Source organism: Halichoeres trimaculatus, unplaced genomic scaffold, assembly GCF_033239565.1.
Source record: "Halichoeres trimaculatus isolate MK-OKI-2021-1 unplaced genomic scaffold, fHalTri1.1 fHalTri1_scaffold_9, whole genome shotgun sequence".
In the NCBI taxonomy this organism is placed as follows: Eukaryota; Metazoa; Chordata; class Actinopteri; order Labriformes; family Labridae; genus Halichoeres; species Halichoeres trimaculatus.
In genome coordinates, this window is record NW_027437188.1 from 34,517,499 (window position 1) to 34,539,726 (window position 22,228).

The 22,228-nt window shown below is 41.2% G+C and overlaps 1 protein-coding gene across 1 annotated transcript; it reads right to left on the reverse strand.

Annotated features, from left to right (window-relative positions):
• Positions 1 to 945: 945 nt before the first annotated feature.
• ano7 (anoctamin 7) lies at positions 946 to 22,180 on the reverse strand. The gene is made up of 24 exons (XM_074680352.1): positions 22,091 to 22,180; positions 17,616 to 17,748; positions 16,789 to 16,846; positions 15,325 to 15,455; positions 14,575 to 14,682; positions 12,172 to 12,308; positions 11,900 to 11,957; positions 8,912 to 9,022; positions 7,882 to 8,047; positions 7,691 to 7,781; positions 6,877 to 6,973; positions 6,600 to 6,743; positions 6,390 to 6,527; positions 6,151 to 6,249; positions 5,914 to 6,016; positions 5,171 to 5,282; positions 4,843 to 4,897; positions 4,600 to 4,697; positions 3,244 to 3,461; positions 2,955 to 3,160; positions 2,739 to 2,878; positions 2,579 to 2,669; positions 2,291 to 2,410; positions 946 to 2,173 (listed from the first exon to the last, which is right to left on the reverse strand). Exons 2-24 carry the CDS (start codon positions 17,712 to 17,714, stop codon positions 2,030 to 2,032), a joined length of 2,724 nt encoding a protein of 907 aa, XP_074536453.1. The 5' UTR covers positions 17,715 to 17,748; positions 22,091 to 22,180; the 3' UTR covers positions 946 to 2,029.
• Positions 22,181 to 22,228: the final 48 nt, after the last annotated feature.

The window sequence follows — 22,228 nt, forward strand, 5'->3', positions numbered from 1 at the left end:
ACTGATTCCTACTTTCATTTACCATATGAACACATGATTATTCAAGAACTGATGACGACTAACTTTTGACAGGTATCCATTACATTATAATTTGAGATAAAATATTCTGCCATCTCCATCCATCACCTTAACTGCTTTCCTTCTTCTTGGTCTGGAAGGTATCCCAGCTGTCTTGAGGCAAGAAGTGGGTACACCTTGACCATTACACTGCAAAAAACTGAAATCTTATCAAGTGTTTTTGTCTTTTTTAAGTAAAAATTGTTTATTATTTTATTGTACTGGATATGAGCCACTTTCAACTTATCAATCCAGAAAAATGTCTTGTTTCAAGTTATCAGAGTACAAAAATGAGGTTTTAATTGCTTGTAACCAGTAAAAAAATCTGCCCATGGAACAAGAAGAAATTGCTTGAAAATTTCCTTGAGATTAGAATAATGTCTTAATACAAGTAACTTTTCTCTTGTTCCATTGGCAGATTTTTTTTTACTGGTTACGAGCAATTCAGACCTCATTTTTGTCCTTAAATAACTTTAAACAAGACATTTTTGTGGATTGGTCATGTGAATTTGGCTCATATTGAGTCTAAAAAGGAATTTTCTACAGAAAATAAGACAAAAACACTTGATAAGATTTCAGTTTTTGCAGTGTATTCCCATAAGAGTGTCCAGTGGACCTGCTTAGCTTGTTTTTGGACCGTGAGAGGAAGAATAAGAGATTATTCAAATGGCAAACCATTCTGTTCACCTCCTTAGAGTGGAAACCTGAAATTAGGGATGGCTTCTGCTGGAGTTTTGTTTCCTCAACAGTACAAATCAAATACTCTGTTTTCTTTCAGGGAATCAGAAATACAGACAAATCAATTTAGTCACAATAAAAGTGCAGCCAAGCCAATGAAGACAAACATCAGATTCCTAAAGATGTTTATTTACAGAATATATTTGACCTTTTCCAGAAAATATCAACCTCTTTATGATAAGGTATCTGCTTTGATACATATATATTTATTTATACTGCTACAAATCTGTCAAAAATATCTACAGTCAGTGAAACGCGCTCTTCTCTGTTTTAAGACAAAAGTTAAAGCTTTTCTCCATCAGTGACTTAAACTGATTCACCCTGAGACCGAGCGAATGGCTGTGTTTCCAGTAGTTTCAGTTATCATTCACTGATGACACAAATACACCCTTTAATAAATATTCATTCAATACAACATAGGAGGTCAATAAAAATATGGGGTTTCCTGGAGTCCTGTTCTCTAGGATTTCTACCGGACTTCTCTTAGACACCTCGCCTCATCTTGAGCACTTGGACTGCAGCTTCTGTTTTTTCGCACTCAGAGGTTTTTCACAGAGTTTCCTAAAGGCTGTTGAGATTTCCCGAAATCTGATGTTTGCGCAGAGCTCCTGAAAGTCACTTTCTAGTCAAAAAGTCAAGTGCTCAAGGCAGAGGTCTAGTTGAGATCTAGGGAGGCTCGTGGAGCTGTGTCGGGATGTTGAGTGAAGATGCCTACAGCTCATGAAGGGTTCAGATTTGAGGGGAATTTAAGGGGGTTAAAGACATCTGGCAATTCTTGCTGGACTACAACAGGAGGTCTCAGGAGGAAACTGATAAGAGTCCCTGATGAGGTGAAACAGCTCTGTAACTTTTAAACTCGTCGTTTTGTTCTTGTAGACATATCATTGGATTTTTGGGGGCATACAAGGACTCAAAGAAGTTGTAGATCGAGCAAATCTAGAAGAGGTTGTAAGCTCTTTATCATCCTGTAGGTCTTCATGGTGTTCCTATCGAAACCAGTCATCAACTCTCAGAGATGCCTTTGGAGGTCTTGGTGTCTTCTCAGATCGTGTACAGTTCTGGTAAAAGCTGATCTAGTAGATCTTCCAGAAAGTTCTTAAAGCAATGTATTTGGACTCAACACCTCTTCGTTAGCAATCCAACAGAGTCCCTGTGGTTCCTGTAGAGCTGTCAGAGAGGCGGGGTACAGTTCCAGTGGCGTCCCACAGATGTGGATGTTGAGGTGTTATTCATTTCAGCTTACAGGAGTCTCAGGTTCTTCAGGAATTTCCTTCAGGTTTGGTGGAGGGGAGTCGCTCTGACGGGGCGCAGGTCTACGCTGTCTCAGATCTCTGTTCAGGGCTTCTGTCTCATCAGGAATTGTAGTTTTACCAAAAGCCTGGAAACGAAAACAGCATGACATTATCTCTGAGGGGTCTGAGTGAAAGCACAGAGACACAAACCGGACAGAAACCTCGTTCGTCAACACTCTGCTCAGACTGATGGGTCGGGTTACCTGGTTTTCAGCCAGAGCCTCTTTAGCCATGTAGTGCTCTCTCTTTATCTTCATCTCCACCTCCTCAGGGATGTCGGGCACCATCAGGTCGATCAGACGGCCAATGAAGAAGACCACATGCTGAGGGAGAGAGAAGAAGAGCATCGATCAGCACAAAGAGGCTCCTGAAACACACGGTGCTGTAGTCGAGTTACCAGACCTCGAGTCAGGATAAGAAAGGCTGAACTTTGGTTTGATTTGGGATTAGTTTGACCTTGAACAGATTGATGATGATTCAGAGAACCTGACCTCAAATACGATGACAAAGGTGAGTCTGATGGCGAGGAGATGGTAGTACTCAGGAAGGAATTCTCCGTCCTGGTCCCTGAAACCCCGATACCTGCAGGCCACACCAGAGTCAGGGCCTGTGCAACACCTTTCTGTTGATCAAACTGCTCTGAGTACTGACCTGCAGGGCGTGTGCAGCAGGCTGTAGTTACGAGGCGAGGTCGACAGGGTGAAGTTGATGTATCCGCTCATTGAGCTGTGCCTGGTGTAGCGATAGTACAGACGCGGCACAAAGGAGGAGGTGAACGCGATGAGGAAAGCCTGAAAACAAAGGTTCAAAGGTTAGCGTGTGCCCACAGTGTCCCCACAGTCAGATCAAGGAGCCGGAGAGTCTCACGTTGCTCAGGACGGCGATGTGTGAGATGAACTGAAGGATGGTGAACCAGATGCCAATGTCCTGAGCTCGCTCCACCACCGGGCGGCGGTATTCAGTCACAAACTTCTGTGCGTCCAAACGAATCTCCACCCAGTTGTTGATGAGAGCGAAGAGCGGAGCGAGAGGACACGCCGCCACGAAGATGGTGATGAAGCCAAACTGGAGCACTGAGGAGAACAAGATGAAAAAGACCTCACAGGAAATGACATTCAGCCAATCAGAGCACAGCGCCGATCGTCACAGGGCTTACCCATCTCCAAGTATTCACTGAAGAGTCCCTCACAGACCAGCAGCTGGTAGTCGGCCTGCCACGGAGAGACACCCTCCTCCTCCTCCCTCTTCACCTCCCCTTGAGTCTCCTCCCCTGTGTCCTTCTTCACCTCCCCTTGAGTGTCCCTTCCCGTCTCTTTCTTCACCTCCTCCATCTGAGGGCGTGTCTTCCTCTTTTGCCACCAGGACTTCACCTTCCTGCCGAACAATCTTGTGTCAGTTTTGGTTTTAGAGTTGACAAACTTTTATCTTGTGAGTGGAGCTGGTGTCATGTTGACATGTTAGTATCTTGTTCTTGCACATAATTGTTTGTTCATCAACTGTCATCATCCGTTTCTCACACAAAAACAAAAACAGGAAACTTGTGGGTATCTTGTTTTCTTTCATACATCTCTTTCATGCAGTTTCCTACTATTAGGATCATATTTTGTCCCAGGTTTGTTACATTTCTAAACAAAAGATCTTGCCCACACAGGTTATCATCTTGTTAATTTAATTATCATGTTACAAATTTTGAAATCTTGTTTCTTATAACCATTGATTCTGAAGTCAGGAGTAAACAACCTGTTATCGTCATCTCATGAAACAGCATCTTGCTAACCAATAAGAAGAGAATATACTAGAAGGTATCTTGTTTTTCTTGCTAGTAGGTGCCTTGTTCCAAAAAATTGAACATACCTTTCATCAAGATACTATCTTGAATGAAAAAAGATTTGATTGAATATTGAAAATCGTTTTCAGTTAGCTCAGTGATCTGATTGCATTTTTAAATCTTGTTCTGTAAAGTCAGTATCATTTTCACACACATACATCTTGTTCTCCAAAATGTATCTTGTTTGCACTTGTATATCTTGTTCTGTAAAGATGGCGTCCTGTTTGCTCTCATGAATCTTGTTCTCTTAAGATTAAGCCATTTGGACTCATATATCATGTTCTGTTTAGTCAGTATCTTGTCAGCACTCATGGATCTTGTTCTGTAAAGTCTTTGTCCTGTTTGCCCCCGAATATCTTGCTCTCTTGTGCAATCACAAATCTTGTTCTTTAATGCCAGTATCCTGTTTTCACTAAAGTTTTCTTGAGATTAACTGGTCTGGATTCTTGAATCTTGATCAACATAGTCAGTTTATCTTGCGTTCATACATCTTGTTCCCAAGAATGTATCTTGTTTGAGGGTTTGAGGTTAAACAGAAAGAACAGAGGCTCCAGGACACGGCCCTGAGGGACTCCACAAACTGACCTCATGTTTTTGTTTGTGTGTGTGTGTGTGTGTGTGTGTGTGTGTGTGTGTGTGTGTGTGTGTGTGTGTGTGTGTGTGTGTGTGTGTGTGTGTATTTACGGGAGGATGAACTCCTGGACGTTGTTGATCAGCTGTTTTCCCACCATGATGACGAGCAGCTCCTGAGCCAGTTCGATCAGACATCCTCCAGCTCCGCACTTCAGCACAAACACAAATCAAGATGATTAAAGCTGCTCACTGACACCCCACCACCGTAATCCTGTTCTCATCAGAAACTGGTCTTTGTAAAAACCACAGCCTGCTGTTATGACTTCCTTTATCAGGAATTAGTGAAAAACTCACGTCTTCATTACGAACTCCAAACAGAGTGTTGTAGTGTCCAGGGTAACCAACAAACCTGCTCATAAACAAATAAAGTTCAGGCTTCACATAAGTCAGGGGGAACTTCAGTTTGATTAACATAAACTACACTTAGAAGTTTCAATCATCAGCCTGCAGGAGGCGCCATGGCTCCTCCTTCGGTCAGCTTCATAGAGCTCTCACTCTGACCTCAGACCTGAGTGTGATCTGTTTCCTCTTAAAGAGACAGGACTAGGGTCCACTCTTTGTTTATGTGAAGGAATCAGTGTGACAGAGACAACGGGGACAGGAAGTGATGTCACTTGCTCACCTGCCTTTGAAGAAGGCGATGTAAACCGGAGAGGAGTAGAAGTTCACAAACTGGAAGACGAAGACTTTGAGGATGAACATGTCTTCATATTTGGTCTGGGTTCGATGCATCTCTAAGACAGAAAACAACATCAGCTGATCCAGCAGCGATTTGAAAAACCAGTCTCAGGCTGAAACCAGGTCCCTGTTTTTTAATCTGGATTAAAACAATCTGAATCTGGGACTACATCTAGTCTGTTTAGCTCTGCTGTGCTTTATCTGAAGTAAAACTAGATGTGATTACCCTGATCCACATCAAGACTTTAAAATATAACCAGATAACTAAATGTTGTCCACAGGGGGGCGCCACAGTTAACACAGACTGACCTCAGAGCTGCTAAAGATGATTTATTTCATCTTGTCTTGTCTCTTTTATTACAGACCTGAAGTCTACAACTTCACTCCTGAGATTTATCACAAATGTTTTGGGATCATGATCCTCCTAAGGATGACATTTAGTCTTCTTAACCCAGACCTCTAACAGGATCAGGACAATCAAAACCACATTATCTCCTCTGATCTGGTTTTAGGAATCCTTTACTGACAATGTGTTTGATGCTTCTTTGGTCATTTTAGAAGTTCTGTTTTAATAATCTTCCACTTGGACTTTAGATGGATTAAAAGAAGTGTTGACTCAAACTTTAATCTGATTAGTTTAAAAAGCTTTCTGAGGGTGAGGAGGGTGAGGAGAGAAACATGACTCACCCCAGCGGGTGAGGATGTGGGCCAGTGAGGTGTAGACTCTGGACAGCATGAGGATGACCAACAGGTTCAACACAGATCCTGATATACTGGCTATCCTGCTGGCCTGGACACACACACACATAAATACATGAGGTCAGTTTGTGGAGTCCCTCAGGGCTGCGTCGTGGAGCCTCTGTTCGTTCTGTTTAACCTCAAATTGATGGTAAATAAGTTTTGGTGGACTGGAGTCGCACTCACGGAGAGGCTGACAAACTTGTTCCCGGACTCGTATATGACGATCCTGAGGATGCTGCGGTACAGAATGATGCCCATGAGAAACATCAGGACCACGATTATCTGCAGACAGAGAGATCACAGTTAGCAAACATTCAACAGAGCTTTCAGATCCATCAAAAACAGTTTTTCCTGCAAGTTTTTCCAGATGAAAATGATGTTTGGTGTCGGTCAGGCCAAAGGTCAAAGGTGGTTGGACTCACCATGACAATGATGACCATGCAGCCGGTCAGGGTTCTGTTAAAGCGCTGATTCTCAGGAAAGTACGGCTCCTCTGCTCCGGTCACAGGGTTCCTCATGGTCATCGGCGCCATGGCTGTGAATTCTGGACGCGGTCGCTCCTGTGGACGGTGTTAGTCATGGTTAGACCTCACACACTGCTCAGAGTTTCTCATATATTCACTGTACTGTACCTCAATGTCCTGAAACTCAGCACAGTCCCACCGATAGGACAAAGACGAACACGTTCTCTTCCAGTACTCGAGGAAGGTGACGGCCCACAGGGACATGAAGACGCTGAGGAACACGGTGCCCCCATTGTCAAACAGGAGACCTGCCTGTCAGGGAGCGTATGAAAGTTAAGAGGTGCTAAATCTGTGGATCATTCAGTTTCTACAACAAGAGATCTATGTGTCAGGAAGTGACCAATCACTGAGGAAAGAGGCGATGATGTCAGAGAGAGGCAGGTACCTTGTAGGTGACACAGATGCTGGAGTAGTTCCAGTGGGTGCAGATGTTACAGAGAGGACACATGACGAAGGTATTCGCACTATCACACAGCTCTGCCCTGCAGACAGACGGACATAGAAATTCATTTCACAACTTATATATAAAACAGAGAGTCGTCTGTATAAAGTCATAGTTCACGTTTTATTTTGATCCTTAAGCTCTTTGTGCTTGTCTAAACATCATTATTTTACTTTAAGATCTGATATTTCTGAAAGTTTGTCTTCTTATTTTTCAAGTTTTTGGACCTGGCGGGGTTAAAATTTGCAGAAGCAGGGTCATAACGTAACATTGTCTTTGGCTCCGATTTTTTCTCTGAGAGTCTGAGAGGACTTTATTTTGTTGAAGCAATAAAAGCTTTGCTTGTCGACCAAAGCGATCTACTCCAGATTTGCCCCCATTTGGCTCATCTTAACCCCAGAACAGGGGGTGGAGCCTGGAGTGACCCCTAAAACCTGATTGGCCATCTCAAATCCAAAACATGGTTGTTACATTTAAGTCTAACAAAGGCTGTGTTTCCAAAGTCTGACTGAAGTTAGTCTTGCAAGTTAATGTTATAGTTTTTTATTCTTCTTTGGATTTAAATCTTTTGTCCTTTTAAAGATGTCTGTTGCAGAAACTCTTCATGTTGTCATTTTTTTTGAGTTATTGTTTAAAGTTATACATAAGAACAGGAATATCTTCATCGTACTGTAGTGTGAGATGGACAGGTGTTAATGATCTGACATCGTAAAGACCAGTTCACCTAGCCCCCCCAATGAAAGAATCTCTGACTTACGCTGGAACATCAGTGGCCATGAGCCAAAACCCGACCAGGAAGATTATAGTCCCAACAATGGACGCGGGAACCAGCCAGCCGGTGTAGAACCCTACAGAGAGACACAGTCCCTGTTAGACAAAGGTCCTCAGGAGCAGGATGGAGGATTGAGGACTGTGGGTGGACTGGGGTTAGAGGTTTCCTGAAAGTACCGAGCCAGGCAAAGTAAAGGGCTATCTTCTCTCCAAAGTAGGCCCTGATGTGGTCCAGAGGCTGGTAGCGCCTCCAGCAGGACCATCTGGCCCAGTATTCAAAGAGGATCTGTCTCAGACTGAGGGACTCGGGGGGAACAGAGGGAGTCGGCAGCTTGAAGTCACCCTGCAAAGACACAAAGAGAAGATCCAGAGCAGGTCCCTGTGGGCTCAGTGAAATTCTGACTCCAATGACTCAAATCTCAGGACAAGGACTAGAGGCTGGGGCTCAGGTTTGGGGTTAAGAGGTTTCTAATGGATGTGGGGCTCAGGTTTGGGGTTTTGGACTAACATTCAAAGGGTGCTGAACAGGGTTCAGGTAAGGGGTCAGATTTTTCGGGTTTGATCTTGAGTTTTTGGGACTGGGGTATTGGGTTGGGTTATTAAGGATAAGGATTTCAAGTGGATTTCAAGGGACTGCAATTGGTGGCTCAGGTTTTGGGGTTGGGGGTGGACCTTTGGTTTTTGGAGGGTCAATGTTTGGAATCAAGCCAGGGTTTGTGGGTTGGGTATTGTGGATTTGGGCTGTGGATTGTGGATCTAGGAGTTGATCTGAAGAAACGGGGTTGAAAGGGATGCGGTTTTGGTATTAGGTCAGAATTTTGAGTCTGTAGATTGTGGTTGGGGTTTTGGGTCTGACTAATAACTTGGGTTGTGGATACCTGTTTTAGGGAAATGGGCCAAGGTCCTGGGTGTTGTGGATTTAGGGTCTGGGGTGGTGCTATTAAGTCCAGGTTTGGGGTTTCGCTTTTGAGAACTATTGAGGATTTGGGACCTCGGTTAAAATATGGGGATTGGGGGTTTAGGAATTGACTTAGAATTTGGGTTGTGGATTGGGGGGTATGGGATCAGGAAGTGGGGATTTGGTTTGTGGATTTCGTTTTTTTGGGGGAATTTTTGGGGCTAGGTTAGAGTTTGAGATATAGGCATTGTGGATCAGTTTGGGTTTGGGGTCTAGGGGGGGTATGGGGGTATAGGTGTTCTGGGTCACCTCGTGCAGTGGGTAGGCAGCAGTGAAGACCTCCTCGTTCAGCAGACGGTCGATGCCCACCTCCCCCTTCCTTACCGAGCCGTACGGGGTCCTGGCCAAGATCTCGTAGAGCTGCAGAGACAGGAGAGTGGATCACTGCAGGGGGTCTGGATCCATTAAACTGAGACGGATCAAACATAAACACACACACAACAGGGTCTGGTTCCAAAAGACCAGGTTTAGATCCAACATGGAGCTCTGTATTGTTGGAAAAAGAGGTAAAAACTGTTCCAACACAGATTGTGGATTTAAACCTGGGATTAACGACGTGGATTAAGTGATGAATCAGTGTTTGGTCTGAAACCAGCCGCTTTGACAGACTCACGACTCAGTTTGATAAGAATGCAAACATTTCTCTGACACTGGGTCTCGTGTGTTGGTGTGTTTTTGTGCTTTTTCAAAACCAGCTAATCCTCTGCCCCTGTGTGTGTGTGTGTGTATTTGAAGATATGTGTGTGTGTGTTTGTCGATGGTGTTTGAGGAGGAGGCGTAGCTGCTGAGGATCCGTCTGTTGACTGAAACATCCTGGAATCTGAGAGGTCGGTGTTACTACTCGTCTGGACCAATCGGACGAAGGCCACGCCTCTCAGCACTGTTCACTCTGAGGCACCAAGTGGTGTAAGTGCAGTTCAAAGAGAACGCCAGGTCACATGATCGGCGACGGCTGACAGGAACTATTCATGAAAAGGCGTAGATACTGATGAAGGTTGCTGACTCAGAGGACCCATCCCCTGCCTCTGGGCTGTGTGTTTGTGACAGCGTTATTTCAGTGTGTGTATGAGGAGTGTGTGTTGACTGAAGGGCAGGAACACACCCCCAGGGGCCCCACAGTCCGTGTTAGGGGCCACATTTCGCAGGGTTCAAACATCCCTGCAGCACTCTGTGAAATAAGAGCTGCTTCATTTTGTTGTCACGGGATGATTTTTGAACCTGCTTTGAATCCTGAGGTAGCTCCTTATCTCACATCAAGTGTGTGTTTGTTTTTATGGGTGTGTGTGTGTGCAGGAAGACACTTCCTTCTTCTTCCTCATCTTTCATACACTCAATTAGATTTGGATCTGTTCTGGGAGCTCCCTGTGGAAAACCAAAGCCTGAGTAGACACCAACAGCCCTCAGCAGGGAGAGCATCAGAAAGAGCTCCAGGGTCTAGATTAGAGTGAGCACCAGTGAGGACCCTGAGCGAATGTACTACTGAAACAAAGAATTTTTATTTTTCTAACAGAGGACAATGATGATCAAAGACACTAACACTGAATAAAATCATGTGTTAACATTTTGTTGAACTGATTATTCATCACATTTTGCAATAAAGTTTTCATTTTTTGTGGATTTTTCTTTACTTTTTCTTTTCTTTTCTTTTCTTTTTTTTTTTAAAAAGCTAATTTTTTAATTTTTTTTTTTTTGACATTTTTCAAAATTGAGAAAAAAATATCTAATTTTTTTAAGACAAAGCAAATCTTTTAAATTTTTACAAGTTTCACAGGTTTTTGAATTTTTGAAAATATTTGCACATAATTAAAAATCCACATTCTGAATAATTTTGCTAATTTTCAGAGTTTAAACAATTTTTTAAAAATCTTGCAAATTTTTGGAATAACAACACTTTTTTTCCTAATCAATGAAATTTTAGCAAATTCTTGAAATTTTTAAAATTGTTGGAATTTCCACAAATTTTGCAGATACTTCATATTTATTTTTTTTTACATTTATCAAACCTTAAATTAAATCCAAATTTTTTGAAGATTTTGCAAATCTTTGAACTTTTCACAAGTTTCAGAGTTTGAATATTTTTTGGCAAATTTTGGCATTTAATTGAAATACCACTTTCTGAAAATGTTGGCAATTTTTAAAATTTCAACAGGTTTTTGAAAATTTTGAAATTTTGGTAAATTCTGAAAGATTTAAAATTGGTGGAATTTAGGCACATTTTTGGAAATATTTTGGATTTCTTTTTTTTTTAAAAAAAATTCAGGAAAAAACATTCCATGTTTTTTAAGATTTCACAAATCTTAAAAAAAATTTTTTTTTTGCAAGTTTTACAGTTGTTTGAATATTTGCAATTTTTGCAAATCAGTGAAATTCAATTTTTTTGAGAAATTTGCAGGTTTTTTTGAAATTTTAACATGTTTTTGAAAAATTGAGCAAATTTCGGCACATTCTCATATTTCATTTTTTGTGCAAATTTTGCAAATTTTTGAAATTGTCACGTTTTTTTTAAAAAAAATTGCAACTTATTTAAAAATTCAAATTTTTTTAAATTGATGAAATTTATGATTTTTACACATTTTTCTCCCTTTTCATATTTTTAGATCGATAAAATACAAAACAATAAAGACATAACATATACAATACCTAAAAAACTAAAAAACTTTCTGTTTAAATATTCATTAGATTTTTACTTTACATAGAGTTTTATACACTTTTTGTCTTTATTGTGAAGATAATGTAGATTTTGCGTCTCCTAAATGACTTTAATCCAGGTGAACTGAGGCAAAATGGCTCTTATGAAAGTAAAGGTTGCAGACCCCTGACATAGAACAAACAGTTTACTATTTGCCAGTTGGATGATAGCTCAGGTGATGTCTTGCCTTCCTGACCTAAAACCAAGTTCAATATCTAGCTTTAAATCTTTTTCTTCCAGATCCTGAGATTTGAAAGATCTCTTAAGGCTGAAGGGATCAGTGAGGTCTTTGTCTGCTGACGACACTCACCTTTATCTACACACTTAATCCTTTCAGACTGTTTGCTCTACATCAGGAGCGAAACCTGTGCTCACTTTTTACAGGTTTCGATGTGTGTGTGCGTGTGTAAATCCAGCCTTTCAACCACAGAAACTTTTTGCAGTCATTAAATCCTGTTACCGCTGCAGATTTCAGTAACTCTCTGAAGTGATTTTAAAGTTCTCTGTCTTTCAGGGAAACTTGTTTATAAAAGAGCATCCACACTCACCACCTGGTGTCTCTGAGTCGTCTTGAAGAAGTTTTCTTTGTCCTCGTGGCCCAGAAACCTGCAGACAGAAAACATGTCCAACAAATCTTCATGCATACTTAGTTTTCTTGATTTCACTTCTTGACTTGAGGACAGTCACATCTAAACCTGCACCTCCTCCACCTGACCAGAGACGTTGCATATATCTAACTTCCTTTGTCTCAATTATAAAAAAGAATTTAATGATTTACACCAGAGCAAGAGAAAGAGCGGTGTGTATCTGCAGATATCACCTCTCCAGCTTGTTGGTCCTGAACTGGCAGGTGTAGTAGTCCGGTGGAGGCTTAGGGACATCATGAGACATGGGACTGCTGAGGGACAGACGAGCAAAAGCCTCCTCAGACCAGTTAATGACCGGAGCCGTGACAACCTGCAGAAGCCAGAGGAAACACTGAAGACACTTCAAGGAAAAACCAAGGATATACTGAGGAATAATGAGGAAACACTGAGGTCACACTGAGGACGCAATGAGGTCACACTGAGGATATTCTGAGGACACACGGAGGCCCTGTTTACACGACAGCTTTTCATTTAAAAACGCTTAAAGGCAGTGAAAAAAAATCTGTGTTTACACTAGGGGTGGGTAAAAATATTGATGAATTGATGCATCGAAATATTTCTTTGCCCAATTCAATATTGATCCAGCAAATCCTCTGAATCGATTCATCTCTTGGCAAGCAAGAGGGACTGTGTGTGTTATTTGCGTTGTGAGGACGAGGGCCACCAGAGACCAAACAACAAAAAAATGGCTGCCAAAGCAGCAGCAGCATAAAGCCAGATCCCTTGGCTTTAAAGTCTGACGTTGGGGTTGTTTTATTGCTCTAAAACATGAGGTGACAAACCACATGTGCTCACATGGGGCATAAAAATCGACAATCGAAGCTTTTAAATCAATATCGAATCGAATCAATATCGAGTCGTGAGGTTCTAGGCAATACCCAGCCCTAGTTTACACGGAAAAGGTGAGGGACTGAAAACGCTGTAGTAAGCATGCCAGGCCTGTAGGTGGTGCTATAACTGTCTTGTCCAGAAGCCGCTTTTAGGAGATCTCCACTGAAGTAGAGTTGAACCGTTTATCTGGTGTATTGGGGAATACTAAGTGCAAAAGTGGAGCAACAGATGCACATTTTGTTGAAAGACGGTCAGCAGATCGAGCAGCACAAGCACAAAAAAGTAGTTCTCGACGATTGGTGCTGTTGTCCTGTTGTATGCGCTCGTGCAAAGCGGAATTTGACGTCAGCATTTCTACTAAAAAAGCCGGCTTACTGTTTACACGGCAACGGTGTCTGCATTTTTCAGAAAAACCCCACTCTGGAGGGCGTTTTCAAAAGTTTGCATCAAAGATCGGCTGAAACGCTGTTTCCATGTAATATTATTTATTTATTTACTCATTTATTTATTTTTATTATTATTATTATTGTTATTATTATTATTATTATTATATTTTATTTTGTGTGTGTGTGTGTGTGTGTGTGTGGGGGGGGGGGGGGTTCTTTTGCATTATTTACTAAAAACAATTAATAAACTTTTCTCTATCCTCTATAGAATGGAGGCCAGGCCTACATGTTATGATGAAATGAAACAGATTGAAGCATGAATAAATACAAATTATAGATCTTCATTCTACTATCACGATTACAGAAGAATACTGACTGATTGATTCAACTTCAAGCCTTGTAGACGTGTAATATTTTTGCCAGGAAAAACAGCATTTTGACTTTTGCTGGTTTTGAGAAAGAAGGAGCACAAGTTACTTCGTCCCCTCCAGGTCTGTGTACATGAAACTTTTTTTATTATTTTTTTTAATTTGCAGACTCTGCGATTTGAAAATTCAACTCTGTTTCTTTGCGATGTTGGTTTAAATTTGAATAATTGTTCAGCCCTAGCTGAAACCCAACAAAACTTATGGGTTTCACACTCAAACCGTTGTCATGTAAACGGCCCCTGAGAACACCAAGGACACACTGAGGAAAAACTGAAGACACCTTGAGGACAAACTAAGGACAGACTGAGGAAAAATTCAAAACACAGTGAGACACTTGGGACACTGTGAGGATACATTGAATATTAGAGGTGTCCCAGTCCGATATTAATATTGTATATTGGTCCGATATCAGCAAAAAACAAATATCGGTATCGTATCGGAATGCATCTAAAATCTCCGATATAAGCAGTCCATTCCAGACTCAGCTCCTGTTGTTTTTATTGATTTATTTAGGTTATTTTCTGGGTTTTCTAATTTATTCTTTATTTTATTCAACTACTAGTATTTTTTTATGTTTAATAGTAAAATTTCTGTTACCCATTGGTTAATAATAAATGGGTCAGTTTTTCATACCTACTGTTGCTGATTACTGTTCTTAGTTTGAATAATATCACTTAATCAAGCCTTTTCTAACATGACAAACATACTACAAATAAGTAATAAAAGTATGCATGTTTAATGCTGATATCGTATCGGATTAATATCCGTATCGGCTAATACTCAATGCTGCAGTATCGGTGTCGTATCGGAAGTGAGAATGTAATATCGGGACATCCCTACTGAATATACTCTGGGGACGTACTAAGAATGCACCGAGGATACAATGAGGACACACTGAGGACACAATGAGGACACACTGAGGATGTTTTACCTGCAGCGGCGCTCTCAGGCTGATCTCCTCGGCGTAGTAACACAGGACTTTCCATGGCGCGCTGAGGAGGGCGAAACAGATCTTCTTCTTCGTCTGAATGACCTCCCTCTGTGGACAAACTGCGTTACTTCATCCTCAACTGGACAATCCTGCAGTCAGTGAACCGAACGCTCTAAACTGGTGTCATCTGTGGCATCGAGCTGTGTGATTAAACTGCACAGTTCAGAGTGTCCTGCTGTTATGGCTGGTCTAAGGCACACCTGCTGTCCAATCAGCATCTTGATATGCTACACCTGTAAGGTGGATGGATTATCTCGACAAAGGAGCAGTGCACACCCACACAGATTAAGATAAGTTCAGCTCATGGGAAATGGGAGTGAATATAAAAGTGTTGTTTCTATATTTTGATCAGTTTACTTCCTGGGAAAAGTTCACAAAGTAAGTTTGAACTTTTGTGTCTAAAATCCCAGTTAGAGCAACATACTATAATGTATTAACAAGACAAAATGTAATAAAAGATTTGTAATTAAATCCAAAATGTAACAACTTTTTGCCCAAAATGTAGGAACAGTTTGACACACAGAGCAGTTGTTTGTGTGTTTGCTCAGGTAAACACTGAAGACACGCCCCTGAGCTCTGATGACATGTGACAAGAAGAGAGCGGAGCCATCAGCTCGGAGTCGCCGCTGTTCAAACACACGCTCGTTTGTTCAGACACCTGAGAGTTTCAGGTGTGTTTGTTTTACTCACCTGTTCCTGCTGCAGTCCAGACTGCTTCAGTTTGTTCAGAAACTTCTCCCTCCACTTCCTGTGGTCCTGAGCGGCACCTGTTCCCGCTTCCTCCTGCAAGGACAGAGGCTCCTCCCACACCAGCACGAAGTCTGACGGACAGGAGGATCAGAGTCATAACAGCAGAGTCTGTCTCCAACAGATTAAGGGTTATAGGGAGGAATTATAAGGGGGCGTGGCCTCTTTGACTGCAGGGGCGTAATTAGTCGTTTGGGGGCCCAAGGCAAACCCAGTCAATGGGGCCCTCCATGTCCTTGTAACTGCTCTTCCTCAGAGCTGGACTGGCCTTCCCTGGGTCCACTGTCTCTTTCCCAGAATCAAGGCATGAGACAGTGCTAATCTTGTACATGGTAACTTAACGCAACTCAATGCATTTCCTCAAGTTCTGTACTTTAGTTTGATTTAGAAAAAAGTGAATACATCATTTAGTCCACTTTGTCCTGGATTTGAAATCTTTTATGGTCAATTGACAGCTTATTTGTCCCACAGTGGGGAATTTACAGAGTAACAGAAACAAACCAGAAAGTATGAAGTAAAAAACATTACAATAGGTAAATATTGAAAAAAATAATTTAGTAAAGAAAAAATATGTAAATATCAAGCACAACATAAAACTGGAAAAAATCTACTGAAAGAGGTGATATTTACAGTTACCATACTTTTTGGTACTATCATTTTAAAGTTAATGTATTTTTATTTGACCCCTGTCCAGTGAGTTATGTTTCCAAAAAAGAGATTTTGTACAATAATGTTTATCACCAACTCAAAAAGTTTGATTTTGAGAAAATGATCCTGTTTCCTGGGCTAGATAAAGTCCTTAAAATCCTAAAAGTCTTTTATGTTTATTTCAGATCTCAGAGCAACATTGTTTTTATTTCTGACTTGGTTGAAAATAAGAAAATAATGGCCAAAAAAAAAAGTTTTTTTCCACTTTCTTCCTGAATCAGATTTTCAGATGTGTTGTAACATGGAATAGCCCATTGAATAAGAAGGGAGGGGGAGGACCCAAAACCATCATTACAGATTAAGCCTTTTGATGTATTTTGAAGCATGTGAAGTAAAATTTAGAAAAAAGAAATGCTTTCAATTGAAGAGAACTTCATAAATCAGTTTTTAAGAGATACTTTGGGGGGCCCTGGGAATCTTGGGGTTCCACGCAACTGCCTGTGTTTGTCTTATTGTAGCTACGCCCCTGTTTGACTGACAGGTGGGAGCAGCCAGGCGTCCCCTCAGCTAGTTGATCAAAACGTGTCGTTATGTAACATTTGTAATCAGCACGCTAATTACTTCCCTGATGTAACTGATTGATCTGGAACTTCAAATGATGCCTCTAAAGTCTGAGCCGTCACCTTCAAAGATCCATCCATCAGTCAGGAGCTCATCCTCTGAGCTAATATTGACTCTGAGATCGCTTCCTGTACTCACCGACTCGACTCGTCCCATCACTGAACACGTTCCTGTCCTTGGGCGGAGCAGGTGCACCCTGGGAAATAAGAACACAGGCAAATATATAAGTAATGGCAGAATAAAACCCCTTAAAATGCAACAGGAGCTGCTACCTCCTGGGATGCCAAGGCTACGCTGTTTCAAGCTGCAATGTGCTTCCTGAAAACCCAACTTTCACCTTCTCGCTCCTTGTCCTGAGAGAGACGACCTCCTCACCCTTCAGTCGTCTCTGTTTCTGACCCATGTTTGATTCAGTTAATCAGATCTGACTTCCTGTCGTTTCATGTCTCCCCTATTTTGATAAGACTGAAGACAAACAGCGTGAGGAGAGGACGAGAACAGCCCTCCATTGTTCTTTTACTGCTCCATCACTCAGTCAGGGTTAAACAGGACTGGAGCCACTCGTTACAGAACACCCTTCCTGTTTCCTGCTTCGGCTCAACGGACAAAAACACTCAGAGTTTCTCCAAAAACTCCCCAAGACTGAGTTCACAAACCTTCATGGACCGAGCCGGCTTCAGAAACCCAGAATATTTCAACCCAGATTAAATCCAGTTTAAAAGAAATCTGAAAACTGATTCAGCAACACTTGAAGTTTCTAAACTTAAACAGAAAAGGAGTTTTTAAAAAGTTTGGCGTCGCTTGTTAAAGTAATAAAAATGAATATAAAAGAGAAGAGGCTCCAGGACGCTTCCCTGAGGAACTCCGCTGGATGTTTCTACAGCAGTTCGATCATTTTTTAAACCTCTCACAGTTTTCTGTCAGACGACGACCGACCACACTCCCCCTGACCCTCAGATACTCACAGCCTCTGTGGTGGAGATGCTGCCGTAGTTTTCTTCAGGCGTGCTATCCATGGATATGAGCGTGGCGCTGTCCTCCCTCTGGTCACCTCTCCTCCTCATCTTTCCTCTCCTCCCTCCTCCTCCTCCCACAAATCTGCATACACCCACCACACACACACACACACACACACACATACACACACACACACACACACACACACACACACACACACACACACACACACACACACATGAAAACACACTTAAAAACCTGCTAATATGGGCTGGCCAAGCTCAGGTTACTCGTTCTTCCATCTCTGCTCCTACAAGACAAAACCACTCATTCAAAGTTACAAACCTGGTGCAAAAAGTCAGTCAACTCTTGTTTGGTAGATTATTTCCTTGCTTATTGGTAAAAAATCTTATCTTTGTAAAGTTTCACTTTCAATAAAAACACTCGGGTAAGGAACGTGTTTGTGGTGTTAGCAGGTGGTCAACTTTTGCCCACTGCACAAGCTGCCGAGCAAATCATCTGTCATTTATTGATAGGTGCCGCCCTGTTGATTGTGGCTGCCTGTTGCGGCAGCTCTCTCTTCTTTGTCCATTTCTTGTAATTTTTTTTGTCTCTTCTTCGTCATTTTTGCATTTGGAGTGGGTCATTACTTTGTATGGCTCATTTATTGGTCATGGACACCAAACTTTTTGTGTCTTCAGTGATATTTTTTACTATTTGTGCTCCCGTGTTTGTTTGGAGATCCTACATGTAACCATGGCTGCATTGTTTACATATGAAATCAGCTGTTAGCAGCCTTCAGCATGTCGATGCTAACTGGTGCAAGGCCAGATGTTTCCCCACAAGGTAAGGAGAAGGAGGTGAGCTAAGAAGTGAGGACATGGACCTGTCCTTCCATCCATCCTTATTGGGAACGTAAGATCTATCTCCAATAAGATGGACGAGCTAGCCATGCTAACCCAGCAACAGAGGGAACACCAGAGGGCAGAGTAGCATCATGCTATTCACAGACATGGCTAACAGAGCTAACACCAGACACCAACGCCACATTGGAAGAGCTTCACCTGCTGTGAGCAGACAGGATCCAGGAGACAGAGACTGAACAGACTGCTGAAGAAGCTCAGTCCTGGACCCTGTGGAGGTGGAGGCTGGCTGACTGGACAATGATGGACAAGCTGTCAGCATCTATTTTCTTATGGAGCTTTTTACACTTTCTATACACTTTCTTACTTTGGTTTTCTGTTTGCTGCTGTGACCTTTCCTGAATTTCCCCTTGGATATATAACGCATTTTATATTCTATTCTGTGTTGTTGGAGTTTTGTTTTCAGAGCTTGAAATGGAGGCAAATTGAAGCAGCAATGCATTGCATACAATAAGCTCCCCTATTCTTGCTTTGTGCACAGCCCAAGGGCCCATGGGTAAACAGCTATGTTCTGTAGCATCTGCAAAAAAAACAGCCTGAGACCTGATCCAGGTTTGATGTTAGTGGTTTATTGGAACACTCAACACCAGTTACCATTGGACGTAACCACGCCAGTTGTTCCTGTTGTTTCATGATATATTCATTGCATCTTAAAGTGTTGTGATTGGCCACTGCTTTGACCAGGTCTCTGTTGTAAATGGGGATTTGAATCTCAGTGGGAGAGGGTGGGAGAAAAAAAATCAGTTTATGATATATCCGGATTTTTTGTTTGACAATATCGAAATTAGGTTTCCTTGTCAAAAAACTGATTTGTTTTTTCAAATTCAAATTCTTTATTTCAGTCTTTGTTTATAAACTGAATTGGAAAAAAGTTACCATTTTTCTCCAGCAGAGGGCGAAATTCTTCTCTCTGACTCATATGATGTGCATTTTATGGGAAAATATGGCACCTGATATAGCCTGTAGACATTATCATCAGCATTCAAAATGTCCTTAAGTCTAGTGTTAAAAGAGCAAACTAAAAATCGCAAAAATCATTAATATCGAAGAATTGCAATTTCAATCGAGTCAGCACCCCAAAAATTGTAAAAGATTGAATGGCAAGAGTATATCGTCCCTGCTCTATTAATTTAAATTTAAAAATGGTTTAACATTAACAACCCATCAAGTTTGTTTCTGTATGCAGTGACGTAAAGACGTTAAACGATGACACAGTGACGTTACTCCAACTTGGCACTAAGCACTAGTAACCAAAGAGTGCCTGGTTCTTTTAAGTAAAGAGGGGAACCTTAAGTCCCATTTCCGCAAAGCTTGGTTCAGTTAAATTTGTTTTGGTACGGCACACCTTTTGTGGCATTTCCCTTGACTAAAACTGGGACAGTTCCCTAGATTAACATCCCATACCGTCCTGTATCGTTCCGTACCTTATCATTCCATACCATACCGTCCCGTACCGTCCCGTCCCATCCCGTCCCGTCCCGTCCCGTCCCGTCCCGTCCCGTCCCGTACCGTCCCGTCCCGTCCTGTCCCGTACCGTACTGTACCGAACCGTCCCGTCCCGTCCCGTCCTGTCCCGTACCGTACCTTCCCGTACCGCACCGTACTATGCAACTCTTTTCTTCTCTTTTGTTGGGGTACCAGACATACCAATCTAACCCCAGAAGATGGAGCTAGAAACACTGTAGCCTGTTGATTGGTCAAAAGAATCACCACTCCCCATGTGACAGCAGCAATAACAAACAACTCACAACCCTACCATGTTCAAATCTCCAGTCGACTTCCTGAAGAGGACTTTCTGTTAGTTTGGAAAATGGCGTCACCAAACAATGTGAAACTGCTGTCGGAACAAAACTGTGTGGTGTTTTTCTTCTTCGTTGAACTTATTAATTGGGTACACTGCTGAAACAGCTATCGGCATCCAGCCTACACGCCGCCTACCATAAAGGGCACGGTTGGCCTAAACGCCACTGGATCCAGGAGGGATCATCAGCTGACCAGTGACAAATGCTTTACAGAAGGATAAGATTTATGACCAAGAAGTAAAGAAATAATCCACCAAGCACACATATGCTAACTTTTGAGCGAGGTTTATGTACACTGCACACTGTACCTGTAATTTATGATCCTGTTTGCTTTTGTTGTTCATAGATAAACCTCTTTAATTAGTTTCAGTCTGTTTTATTAACCATCTTCAAACATAGGAGCTTGTTATCAAAGTTTCAGAAGGTCTCAAAGAAACGGACCGAGGCAAGAACACAGAGCTGACCAGTTTCTGCCTTCATCATTTAATTTAGTTTTACCTCTTTAAAAGAAGTATTCATTTATCTATTTATGTGCACGTTAATAATTTACTGTTTTTATCTTGGAAAAAGAAAATTAAAGTTTAACCTTAGTTTTAAAAGATAAGTCCTCACATTCATAGCCTAAAAGTTCGAGCACAACAACGCAGGAGTAAAAAACTTTAGACTGATGTTTAAGCACACTGCAAAAATACAGTGTAAAATAGAAGCAAGGGGATTAATGTGATCACAAGGACAACATGAATCAAGATCAAAAAGAACAGAGGAGAAAGATCAGGTAGGATGTTAAACACAAAGAAATTAAAGGAAAAAAAATAATAAAACAACAAAAATAAATGATAGCAAAACAGATGAAGAGAAGAAAAACAAAAAGTCAAAGAAATATAATAAACAGCTGTTAAAGTTAATTTAACCTACATGAGGAAATTAAAAAAAAAAAAAAACAGACAAAAAGCGAGAAATCACAAAGTGTTTAAAATGAAGAGAAAAAAGTGTTCAAAGGGAACAAGAAAAAAAATCAAAAGCAAAAATGTATCATAAAATACACAATATTTAAATAATTATGACTGAAAATGTAAGTCTAAAAAATATATAAAATAGAAACAGAGAAAGCACAGTTAGAAAGAGATAAATGCAAAATTAAAAAAGGGTTAAGTTAAATAATTAAATTTAACACATGTAATAAGTAGAAAAATCCACTTAAAAGTTTTTATTAATGAAAAAAAAATATTAAAAAAAAAAGTAGTGTTTAAAGGAAGGAAGCAATAAAAGAAATAAAGTAAAAATGTAAAATAAAATACCTTATATTCAAATAATTATTACTGAAAATAAAAATCTAAAAATGATATAAAATAGAAACAGAGAGAGCACAGGCAGAAAGAGATAAATGCAAAATTTTAAAAAAAAGTTAAGGCAAATGATTAGAACACACATGCAATTAATGAATAATCCATTAAAAAAGTTTTAATTAATGTAAAAAAAAATCAAGATGTTTTGGAGGTAAAGCAAATAGGAAAAGAAAAATGGTGACAAACAGGAAATAAAACTCTCTGTAAATATACTTAAGTTTTTTTTTTAAGGCTCAAACAGAAACTATGTCAGCGTGTTTGTCTCACTTAAACACTCAGCTGCTCTGAGAATCAGACTCACAGGGAAACAGCTGACTGCTGAGGGGGAACTGATCAATCAACCGGCCTGTCAGCTGATCGTTACCTGTAACACCTGTCCCTGGCGGCGTGTGTGGCGTGCTTTAAGACTCACCTGTTTGTAGAGCCGCTGCAGTGAGCCTCAGGTAGAAGTCCTGGGAGCAGAGGAGCTGCTGGTGCGTGTGTTTCATGTGCTTAGCTTTCAGCAGCATGCTCACACTGACTGTTAGCTCCGCCCCACCTTAGCCCCGCC